Source organism: Elephantulus edwardii, unplaced genomic scaffold (assembly GCF_000299155.1).
Source record: "Elephantulus edwardii isolate Elephantulus edwardi_28Jun2011 unplaced genomic scaffold, EleEdw1.0 scaffold00116, whole genome shotgun sequence".
NCBI lineage: Eukaryota > Metazoa > Chordata > Mammalia > Macroscelidea > Macroscelididae > Elephantulus > Elephantulus edwardii.
This window is the reverse complement of record NW_006399866.1, coordinates 4,057,992-4,070,725: the sequence shown is the minus strand read 5'-3', so window position 1 is coordinate 4,070,725 and position 12,734 is coordinate 4,057,992. Positions and strand designations below refer to the sequence as shown.

The following is a 12,734-nucleotide window of genomic DNA, read 5'->3' as shown; positions in this document are numbered from 1 at the left end:
CTATGAGGTGGATTGATTCAGTGACTGGGATAATCGGGATGGGAGTGTCAGAGACAGTGCGATTGGCACAGGACAGAGCAGAGTTTAGGGCTGTCGTACATAGGGTCTCATTGAGTCGCAAGCGACTTGACGGCACTTAACAACAACAACGACAAAAACAACAACAACCATTCAATCTTGGATTGTTAACAGAGATGAGGAAAGAGAGGAGAGTAATAATAGCTAAATTGGATGATGAGAAAAGCAATATACACTGAGAGTTTAATAATAAATTAACTGGATTAATCAATTATAACTACTGTTTACAACAAAATGTGTTAAAGTGTGGGTTTGATAATAAATTAACTGAATCAATTGTAACTACTATTATACAACAAAATATATGAAAGTTTGAATGAAAAACTAGTATGATATATAAATTTTCAATTAAATGAAACAGTAAATAAATAAAAATTAACAAAATAATAAATCTTGCATGGAGCTCTGGTGGCCTAGTGGCAAGAAGCTGCACTGCAATCCCAAAGTACATGGTTTGAATCCACTAGATGCTCTGCTGGAGAAGGAGGTGCAATCTCCTCCTGTACCAGTCAGATCTGATTTGAGGGTACACACAAAAATAATAAAATTAAATTAAATTAAAAATAATAATAATAGCAAACCTTGAAACCAAAATAAACCAAACTCTTAGAGAGAGTAGATTCCATCTATAACAACCCTTGAGGACAGATAGACGTGAACTGCCCAGTAGGGATCTCAAGGCCACTGTGTTTATGGAAGTGAACTGCCATGTCTTTTTCTCACAGTTGTTGTTGTTGTTAAGTGTCGTCGAGTTGTAGACGACTCATAGCAACCCTATGAACAAAAGACCTGAGCACTGTCCATAGAGTTTCTGGAGGCAAGCCATTTCAGAAGTGGATGCCATTCCTGCTTCCAAGGTGGTTTTAATTGGGAAGCTCCACCAAACACTGTTCATCATGGGTATCACATTTGGCACATGAGTGTCACAGTGCTTAGCATCACAGTAACCACGAATTACGTCTGTACAGCAATGCACAGACCAGTGCTATACCGCTTAGAAGAATGTTTGACAAAAAACCAATTTGAACGAGGCCTGAGGGCCTCAGATTAAAATCACCCACTTTGGGCTTAGTAGCATGACTTTCTGTCCACAAGGCCTACATAGCTCTCTTTATGTTGTTGTTTGTTTGGTTTGAACCACGGGTCCTTTGGTTAGCAACCAAGCTCCATAACTACTTGCTGTTAGAGTTCCTAATCTCAAATAATCATGTACTGTTTAGTTCTACCTATTTAACTTTTGTGAAACAGTGAAATTACAGAGATGGGCTTAGGGATGATAGGGGAAAAGGTGAGTGAGGCTATAGAGAGAGAGTACGAGGCAGCTTTGTGGTGTTGGAACAGTTTTGAGTCTTTATTGTGATGGTTTATATGAATCCACACGTGATAAAATTGCCCGTTGTTGATTGCCGTCTAGTCAAGTATGACTCACAGTCACCCTATGAACAGAGGTCCTGAAGCCTTTCTATAACTATTGTCATTTCTCAAAATTCATAGTTTCCAGAGGTATTTCATTTAGTAAGTGGATGTAAATACCAACAAATGTGTATGTGTAAAACGGGTGAATTCTGATTAAGATTTAGCTTGTGAATTGTGTCAGGGTCAGTTGCCTGGTTTTGATGCTTGATTATATTTATGATCGGTATCTTCTATGTGAAGAAACCTCTTTATATATTTTTCTAGTTCCTGGGAGTCCATGATAATTTAAAATAAAAAGTTGGAAAAAAAGAAAAAGTTTGTAAAAGCATCTCTTAGAAGCAGCAGGAGTCTAGATTCAGGTTCTATTCTTGTTAGTAAGTCACATGCCCTTGGATAGGTCTCTGTCCCTCATGAGACTCAATCTTTCCATCCATATGATCTTTACTTGGGAGGAGGGGGGATTTTCATAATTCTTTTAATTTAAATAAATTCCTTGAATGTTTTTATAGAATGGATGTTTATAGAAATGGTTGTTATTTAGAAGCTTTTGGTGTTTAATAACTTAGTTTTCACTTATTTAAGCAAAGCAAGGGCAGGAGGGAGGAATGAATTGATTTCTTTAACTAGGAAGTCTGTAATCAGGCAAAATTAGATATAAAATATGTACATTTTACTTGTCTCTGATGTTATTTGTGATTTATCTAATGATTTGTACACAGGGCTTTTTGCTTCTCCATCTCTTTGTTCTCTCGGTTTCATTTTTCAGGTAGACTGCAGCACTGAGGTCAAGTGTGTTAGAGATGATGAGGAAGGAATAGGATAGCACAGGGCTCAGGTCTCTTATACGTAGGGTTGTTGCGAGTCGTACTCGAAAGCACCTAACAACAACAGTTATGTGGTAAGTTTGATGGCTACTGGTAGCTAGCCCCAGAAATGCATCCTCTTAAGTTAGCAACTGCAGAAGAGAAAACTTCCAGGTAGCTCCACCAGAAAAGTACAGGGATAAACTTTGGGCCAACCTGAGTCATACACTATATTACATAAGTAGGTATGAATCCAATGAAGTACTTTGGATAGAAAAACTAGGATGTAGGTTGGAATTGACTCCATCTGAGCAGCCCCAGAATAACGGGGCACTTATCAGAAGGAAAAAGATTTACTGAGCAGAGCAAAATAAGCAGCAAGTTGTGGTTGTTACATGCCTTCGAGTTGACTACAACTCATCATGACCCTGTGAACATCAGTTCTGAATTTTGCCCTATCCTGTGCCATTCTCACCACCTCCAACACACTTGATCCCATTGTTACAGTCATTGTTCAGTCCATCTTGTTGAGGGTCTTCCTCTCTTATGTTGACCCTCCAACTTTCCAGCAAGCATGATGTCCTTCTCCAAAGACTGGCCCCTGTGGTAGTCAATCAGAAAAATCCCAAAACCACTCAAAGCGATTAAGTATTCAGTTATTTTCTAGGAAAACTATTAGAGCGTGGTCATTATTATGAAACACTCATTGATGCAAACCTAAAAAGTTGTTGTTCATAAGTAGTGATGTGATCTTTGTTTAGAAGGAATAATAACCTCACCACCTTAAACATTTACTTATTTTTCCATCTTTGTCTATATAGGGCAAACCTGAATCCCAACATTCAGAATCCATTCTACTTCAGTCCCCACGGGGGATGGAAGTGGAAGGCTGCATTCGAATGTATGAACTTGTACACAGAATGAAAGGAACAGTAAGTGAACCATAAAGTAAAATAGGCTTAAATCTGTAAAACCTTATTTTAATGCAGTTCCCTGGTGTTTATCAGAGTCTGCCTTACAGTAATCATTATTCTTCACCTACTGGGAACTCATAATTTAATCAAGGAGGTAGAATAAGACAGCATTTCAGAGTGAGCACTCTAAAGTTTTATCTGTCTTCAGATCCCGATTCTTCTGTTTTATATGTAGTTTGGAAAAATTACTTAGACTTTCCTGGCTTCCATTTACTCCTCCAAAATTTAGAGGTAAGTATAATGTAAAAATGATAATGTGTATAAAGCACTTGGTACATGTCTTGATTTTCAGCATTTGAAAGCATGCTGTATATCATTCTCTGTTCTTGGCTATACGGATACAATTACGAATAAAAGAAACAAAAATCCCTGCCATCATGGAGTTGAGGTAGACTATGAGAAGTACTAAAACACCAGATAATAATATGCTCTGGGAGTGTTAGGTCAGGTTTGATTATGTAAACAGTTAGAACATCACATACTTTATTATGAAAAAAATTCTGGATCTTGAGTTAGCTACATTTTGTGAAACTCACATAGTGTTGATTGTATCTGCTTACAGACAGCTGAAAAGAAAAGACATTCATAAAATGTATTTATTGTCTGCCAAGGAGTGGCATATAATTGTTGCTAATACTTACTAGTTCTGTAGTTCAGTTCAGGGTAAGATAAGGTGGGCTGAGGTCAGATAGTATTAAACCAAGACAGGACTATGACAGGTTCTTGAGAAAAGAAAAACACCATTTTTATAAATTTATCCAGTTTTTTGATTAATAACAAAACTTTACTATAAAATTTTTTTCAAACAGTACAAGCTTATAAAGTCAGTATTCTAGCATCTCCCTCGTTCATTATTTATTATACAGTGATTATTCATATACATATTTATCTATACATTGAACTTTGTTCTAGATGCTGTAATTAAAACAGTAAACTGTATAGACACATTCATTCATAGAGCTTGTATTCTGGTAGGGAGAGACAGATTTCTATATGTAAGTACTTGTGTTGCATGGCATACTCAAAAGAATAAAAATAGAGACCCTAGTTATGGGCGTTTACCAGGGTTAAGAGGGAGAAGGAAAGGGGGCTTGTTGATCTTAGGGCCCTGAGTTCCTGCTAATGGCCATAAAATATCCATGCTTGTGATACATTGGGTCCACACCAAAACTGCAAAACACTCTCCCTATCTCTGAATTACTAATTGTATCTACAAAGGCTCTTTTGCCACATAAGACAAATATATTACCAGGTTGTGGGGATTAGCACTGTGCATTCCCAATTTATCCTGGAGTAATAGAAACCATATTGAGTAAATTAGAAAAGCTTCCCAAAAGGACTGTTTAGTGATTAGTCCCAAGGTAAAAGGTAACTCCTAAAAACATTGCTCCTGAGATAGGCCCAAATGATTTCTTTCACTTGAGTATTCCTGCAGGTGATCTCCAGAGGTAGTTAAAGGAGGTACCCTGAGATCATGTGCTAACCCTTTTCAGGAGGGCCTGAGGCAATGGCAGGAAGAACAGGAAAGGAAAGTGAGAGTCCTCTCTGAGATGGCATCTGAACAATTGAAGCGGTTTGATGAACGGAAGGAATTGGAGCAACATAAAGAATTCCAGGACTTACGAGAAGTTATGGAAAAGAGGTGAGAATTGTGTCAGACAGTGTTGACAGAGGTCATCAACAGAAACTCTCCCAAGAAATTGAGCTTCTTTCTTATATAACCAAATAAGTAGCTTATCACCTAGAAAAATGGCCAACTTTGGAAAGATGACCCAAGTAAAAACCAGGAAAGAGCCTTGTAGGAGTATTTAAACTATTTTAGAGGCATCCTGAATTTTCCTCCCTTGTTCCATTTAGTACCAGAGAAGCCCTGGGCCACCAGGAGAGGCTGAAGGCAGAGCATCAGCACAGAGCAAAGGTCAGCTGTGGGAAACCTTGTGGGTGTTTCGAGTCTGTAACCAGTTCTGAGTCAGGTTTTGGCAGATTGTCATCACTGAGGACCTGACTCATTTGTTTTTATGCAACTGTCTTGGAGAATAACTTATCTGCCTGTGAGAATACCGAGCCCACTTAAGGCTTGGAGAATATAGTCTGAGAAAGCTCAGGAGCCGCGTGGAAGATGTAATTTGATGGCCCTTTCTGCAGATTCTGAACCTGAAGCTGCGGGAGGCAGAGCAACAACGTCTGAAACAAGTGGAGCAAGAGAGACTTCGGAAGGAAGAGGGCCAGGTCCGCCTGCGGAGCCTCTATGCACTGCAGGAGGAGGTGCTGCACCTCAACCAGCAGTTGGACTCTTCCCACCAGCACAAAGACCTGCTTAAGATCGACCTATCTGCCTTCCAAACCCGAGGCAACCAGCTGTGCAGCCTCATCTCGGGGATCATTCGGTCCACTTCTGAGGTGAGAGGAGTTTCCGGATGGCTTTTCTGTCTTTGAAAGGGAAAAATGTTAAGAGCATCAGTTAAATATGCTGAAAATTCACATTTATTCACTAATAAGCATATATTATTTTAAAATAATTACATGTCTTTTTTTTTTTACCTAGAAGTGGCCTATTTTTTTTTGATATATAGTCTTTCTTGGGGTGTGTAGGGTTATATATAATAAATACCTATCCTAAATTGAACTTCAGTAGGTAAAGTGTTTTCCATCTTAAGTTAAAACGAATTCTGCTGATTGTAAAATATTTGTGTTAATTCAATAATCTCCCTGCCATGGTTATGATGAAAAATTAAAACCTTATAGAAATGTGTATTGTATTTTTTCAGTTAATGATGTATTTTGAAGATATAATTTCTAATAATTATTTAAAAAGTTTTATTGTTTACCACCAGTGTTAAGGATTGCAAGTATTGCCTTGATACGTACTATATATTCAGTATTTGCTGAAGAGTTAGAATTAGATACTTTCAACATAGGATCGTACTAAAATTTGTTTGAATGCCTGTTGATTCAATTTCTCTTTTCCACAACAGTAATTTCATAGCCTATATATTTTTATCTAAATTTCTGATTATTTCTTTGAGATAAATTCCTACAAGTGGATTTACTCTTTAAAAGAATTCTAAAATTCTTGGTTAAAATTATATTACAGGAAAGTTATATATTTTTTCTTTCCCAAAACTTTGATTTATTTGAACAAGTAAATGTGCGTTCTATGTAGTCAAGTGTTAAAAAGTCCATTTTAACACTAGTGAATTTTATTAGCCTGAATCAAATGAAAATCTTTTCCATAGCCTTTCAACCCTTAGTCAAACTTTTGACATCCTTCTTCTGTCCAAACAGATAATTCCTTTCTAGCTGCTTTCACGTACTTTTCTCAGTGCTTTTTCTGTGTCAGAATTGCATTTAACTAATTCATAGAAAGCATTTTCATAAGCTTTTCTTTTTTCTTTTTTTTTTTAATCAAAGGTATTGTTTCTTTTCTGTCAACCTTATTTCCACTTTTTAAAAGACAATTTAAGACCCTTCTGTGGTGGTGCCCACCCACTCAGTGCACTGAGTGGTGGGGACTGCAGACCAATCTTCAGTTGCGGGCTGAGCGCTCTAGTCTTTAGTATGGAACTGTTAAACCAGCACAGAGGGACCTGGACACCTTCGGACCAGTCTATAACTTCAGGCTGAGTAGCAGTGAATTCAGGAGCAGGGGCGGTCCATTCTCCCTGAAACTCCTCCTTGGTCACAGCCTTTTCAGCAGCAGCCTGCTCTTCCTTTTCAATCTATTCTGGATCTTTGTAGAAATACAGATCAGACATGACCTCCCATGGTGCTCCTGGGAGATTGTACCATGCATGCGCAGGACTTCCCGGGCCAGCATCCACCACATCAGACCCACAGAGTGAGCTCCCTTGTTGTTGTACAGGATAGCGATGTCTACCTAACGCAGAGGAGAATCTGTGTTACATGGGGCAGTGGTGGGCAGGTTAACATAAGATGTCTCAGGGGCTGGTGGTCAGCCCTGGGATCAGTAACCACCAGAAGACAAGACTCCCTGAAGGCTGCCTGGATCTGGTTAGTGAAGTGCCTGGCAATAGGAGTGGCCCCAGTAGCAGCAGCAAATTTCAGAACAGCTCTCTTGCCTGTGTTTCTGGAGGAAATGACACGGACATCAGCTGAATTTTCGGTGGCAACAATGGTCAAGCAGCCAAGAGCAGCTTCTCCCAGGTCCTCTTCAGGTTTATGATGTAGATGCCATCACTTTTCCTTTTGTAGATAGACTGTTTCATTTGAAAGTCAAGGTTGGTGCCACCCAAAAGCATTCCTGCTGCAAGGAATTTGAGGACATCCTCCTCCTTCATCTGCAGGACATCAAGGGCTCCGGACATTGTGGAAGTTTCCCCTTTAAGTTATGATGGGAAGCAAAACAATGCCGTATGGACCCTTGTGTGGGTAGTGAAGAAAGCTCATTATCTTTTCTGTGACATCCTTCAGGAACTGTTTCTACACCTTTCTCTTCAGCTATTCTAGATGAATCCTTAAGAAATACAATCACATCAAAACAACTGAGGTGTCATCTCACCCCAGTAAGAATAGCAAAATTTAACAGAAAACAGCAAATGCTGGTGAGGTTGTGGAGAAACTGGAACCCTTATTAACTGTTGGTGGGAGTATAAAATGGTGCAACCACTGTGGAAGACTGTATGATGCTTCCTCAAAAAGTTGCAAATAGAAATAACATTTGACCCAGCAGTTCCACTACAGGAAATAGACTCTAAAGAAACCATAACTGCCACCCAAACAGATACATTCACACCCGCGTTTATTGTGGCTTTGTTCATAATAGCAAAGGGTTGGAAACAACCTAAGTGACCATAAACAAATGGATGGATAGAGAAGCTCTGATATATTCATACAATGGAAAACTATGCAGCATTGAAAAACAAGGAACTCATGAAATGTTACACAAAATGGATGGCCCTGGAGGACATTTTGCTGAGTGAAATATCTCAGTCACAAAAAGACAAACATGGCATAATGCCACTGTTATAAAAGAGGACTGACCTGATTAGATGTTATTGTTGTGACCGGAGTCCAGAATGAAGGTGGGAGGGATTGAATAACAATGAAAAAATTGAGGAGAAAAGGGAAAGTTCTTCGTAGGTTCTTTGGAGGCTGGCTTGAAATCCAAAGTGTCTAAACTGTCATGAAAATCAATTTAAAAGAAAAAAAATATAGTCGCTTTTCTGGTAAACACTCTGGATCTCACAAGTGTTTATTATTTTCATTGTTGTGTTGTTATGTGCCGTCGAGTCCCTTGTGACTCATAGTGACCCTATGTACAACAGCCCTAAACTCTGCTCTGTCCTGTGCCAATCGCACTGTCTCTGACACTCCCATCCAGGTTATCCCAGTCACTGAATCAATCCACCTCATAGAGGGCCTTCCTCTCCTGCGCTGTCCCTCCACCCTCCCAAGCATGATGTCCTTCTCCAAGGACGGGTCTCTCCTCACAACATGTCCAAAGTATGTTAGATGGAGCCTCCGAATCCTTGCCTCCAAGGAGCCACCCAGTGTAACCCTTTCCAGGATGAATCTGTTTGTTTTCCTAGCATTTCATGGTACTCTCAATACTCTTCTCCAGCACTACAGCTCAAAGGCATCAATTCTCCTTCTATCCTCCGTGGTCATTGTCCAACTCTCTGATGCATAACAAGTGATTGTGAAGACCATGGCCATTACCAATTTTTTGTATCATTGAACTGTGAGTAATACATTTTTGGATTGTGTTTCTTGAATTACTAGCGTAATTGAATTAATTTTTTCCTGTGTTTCCTTTGGCAGCACATTATCTAGTGAATATTTTTCACCAACACCACAATGATAGAAAATATAGCTTGGGTCAGGCACACCTTAGTCTTTAAACTGATACCCTTTTAAAAAAAAACAAACCCAAAAATAAACTGACATCCTTGCTCTGATCATTTTGGGAAAGATCTTGATAGCAGATTTTCCCAATGCAAAATGTCTTTTAATTTCTTGACTGCTGGTACCATGGGTCAATAGATCAAGTGAAATGAAGTGGTTGACAGTTTCAATCTTTTCTCCATCTTTCATGATGTTGCCTGCTGTCCAATGGTGAGGACTTTTGTTTTCTTAACAGTTCAGATATATATAATATTGAAAACTGTAGTCTTTCATCTTCTTCAGTAAGTATTTTAAGTCTTCCTTTTCTGCAAGCAGGGTTGTGTGATCTGCGTGGTGAAGGTTGGTAATGAGTCTCCGGTTCTAATGGTCTTCTTCATATAATCTAGCTGTTTAAATTTTTTCCTTACTATACAGCTTGAATAGGTATGTTGAAATGATTCAACCCTAGTGCATTTCTTTCCTGATCCTGATGCACATCTTCTCCTGATTTTAAATGAAGTAAACATATTTCTGGTATTCTCTGTTTTCAGCCAGTACCCACCAGATATTAACAGTATTGTCTCTTGTTCCGCAGCCTCTACTGAACCCAGCTTGAATTTCTGACAGTTCCCTGTCAATATCCTACTCTTTGTTTAGTAATTTTCAGCAGGTTTTTATTATTTCAAGAGATTTTGGACCTTTTTCAGAATTTAAACAAATTTGATCTCTTCCAGATCATTAACTAGGGCCTTGTTTTTTGCTGGTGCCTTTAGTGCACCTAAGATCAATTCTTTCAGTACTCTTTGTCTCACACTATGTATTGAAATGGTTGTCTGTCAACCAATTATCCCTTTCATCATCATCTTGCTTCTTTCATCTTTAAGTATTTTACTCATAGCATCCATCAGTATTGCAACTTAATGTTATCCATAATTTAATTGATCCACAAGGTAAATGTCTTTGTATTTACTTACCAAAACACAAGTAAACACTCCAGCGACAATAGCAAAGGCTATCATGGATTTTTTTTCTCTCTTTAGCTTCAATTTGTACTTGCTTCAGAGTAAGTAATTGATTTGTCTGTTCCTTAATTGGCCCAGGCTTTTTTTGACTGCTGATAATGAGTTTATTTCCCTTACTTTTGAGCATATATAGTCAATCTGATTACTCTGTCTTCCATTGGGTGAGAGCCTTGTTGTTATTCATTGTTAATATTTTTTTTAAAAAGTCTTTTCAATGAGTAAATTATTGTACAAGTTTTTATTCTTTTGCTGCCTCATTTCTGTCACCATGACCATATTTTACAAGTAAACCAGTATAAAATAACAAATTTTTTTTTTAAATTTTTATTGTCTGTGGTTTTTTTGGGGGGGGGCGCTACAGGAGACTGGACCTTTATTACCTATTTTAATGACACTGCAGAGGCTGCTTTCTTGTGCTGCCTCATCTCCCAAGCTGTCCTCCTCTTCCTGTCTTAGAATCACAGGGTGCACTTTGTCTCTGGGAGGCCTCGATGGGTCAGGGTCAGAGGCAGCCCGGGATCTTCTCACCACATCCAAGTCCCCATCCTCGTCCAGCTGGGCTCCTGCCTCTTCCCGGCTGGTCTGGAGGGAAGGACTCTCACGGCTGTGGTCGCTTCCAGGAGGGAGTTCCAGGGGGCCAGGCCCAGTGTGGGGAGCCTTCTCTGAGTAAGAGTCTCTGTGGTCTCCAAGCTCAGCCCCTGAGTCTGTCCCTGAGTTGTGGTTCGACAGAAACTTGAACTGGGACAGGAAAACTGGCTGCCCCATGCCATTCAGTCGCACCATGAGGTGTCTCTGGTTTGGGGTGTAGAGGTGGACATCGGAGAGCACGGTGTCGCTTCTGAAGGTGACCTCATTCATGGGTGAGGTGGGCGCTGGGTGGCTCATGGCCTGGCCACCACATAAGTCGTGGGCAGGAGCACCCGTAGCCGGGGGGGTCCGCCTGGAGTCCCACCCGACCCACACCCGGCGAGTATCAGGGGTACGCCATAGGAATATTGTGTTATTTTTATGTGTACCGTCAAATCAGATCTGACTGGTACAGGAGGAGATTGCCCCCTCCTTCTCCAGCAGAGCATCTGGTGGATTTGAACCGCATACCTCTGGGAATGCAGTGCAGCGTCTTGCCACTAGGCCACCAGGGCTCTCTTCAATTTTATTTTTTTTTAAAAAAGACTATATTTTTCCACTACCAGTTCTTGTTTGTTTCCAAACTTTCTGTTCTAGTCACAGTTATGAGTGCATCTTGATTGCCTGTTCAGACTACAGATTTAGTAGAAAGCCTCTGTTTCCTCATCTTTTTTCTTTTCTTGTTTTTTCATCTTAAACTATAGAGGTTGGTGTGTGTATGTTTGAATAATAGTTGTGTTACATGTCTTCCTTGTATACTTTTGGATATTCTGTCACTGAGAGCATTGTACTTCAGGATAGATCTTGAAATACTCCTTTTGATGATCACTGCTACCCCATTCCTCTTCAATTTGTCATTTCCAACAGGAGATCACATGCATGTCTGTTTAGAACGCCCAATACCAGTCTGTCTAGGATGTGGATATTTAAATTTGATAACTATGCATTTTCTTAGACTCATACTCCATGCGTTACTTTGTTAATGGATATTTGCCACTGTTTCTTATTTTAAATCTTGTCATATCAGCAAATGAAGATCCTTCATTGGGTAAAAGCTTTATCTTTGTCATTTGACTCTGCTTCCTTTGTTGCATTTGGAGTGCTTTCCAACCGGAAAGACTCTACAGGCACTATACTAAATAATGTTATTCATAGCATTTTCAAGGGCCTGTTACTTCAAAAGTCAATGGCCAGTCCTCCTTAGTTTATCTTAGTCTGGTACCTCTTCTGAAACATACCAGTATCACTACAATTCACAAGCCACCACAGTAAGGCAAGCTGACAGATAAGTGATGGAATATAGTGAATGTTGTAGATATTCTGTACCATCGAGTTGGAACCACCCCATAGCTGTCCCTGCAGAAGATTTTCAGAGACAATAAATTACATAGAAGGAAACTGTCTGTCTTTCTCTTGCAGAACAGCTGGTAGATTCAAACCACATGCCTTCAGGTTGACAGCACAGCACTTTACTATGAGGCCACTAGAGCTCCCTAATAACCAACCACCCAAGTTGAGATATAAAGGTTAATTGTAAAAATAAATAATAAATAAATAAATGAAACAAAAAAGTTAATTGTACTAGTATTCTGGTAACTACTGTTAGTTCTAATTTTTGTTCTCACCTCTTTGACCCTTCTCATTGCCTTTAACTCCAAAATTGATTCTGTGTGTAAACCTTGACTTACTCTTCAACCTTACTCTCTTATGTGAAGAATTTGTGACTTTTCCTTTTACTAAACCCACCTGAGATTTATTTAGTTTGGGTAGATAGTAAAGATATTCTGTTAAAAATTTTCACTGTCACAGTTGTTAAGTTGGAACCAAGGAGATTGTCCATCTTTCTTCCACTAAGTCACTGGTGAATTAAAGCTAAAAAAGAGGCTCAGCCTTTCGGTTAGCCGTATACTTGCTGCAGACTCTAACCACCAGACTTCTTTTAAAGATAGTTTATGCTGTTTTACCACCTT

General features: G+C 39.3%; 1 protein-coding gene across 1 annotated transcript in view; it reads left to right on the top strand.

Moving 5' to 3' along the window:
- GLE1 (GLE1 RNA export mediator) overlaps positions 1-12,734 on the top strand; it is a 48,100-nt gene that overhangs the window by 13,924 nt on the left and 21,442 nt on the right. The window contains exons 3-6 of the mRNA XM_006892492.1: positions 3,119-3,229; positions 4,765-4,913; positions 5,129-5,189; positions 5,417-5,671. Coding sequence (XP_006892554.1) covers positions 3,119-3,229; positions 4,765-4,913; positions 5,129-5,189; positions 5,417-5,671 — 576 coding nt within the window. The remainder of the gene's footprint in view (positions 1-3,118; positions 3,230-4,764; positions 4,914-5,128; positions 5,190-5,416; positions 5,672-12,734) is intronic.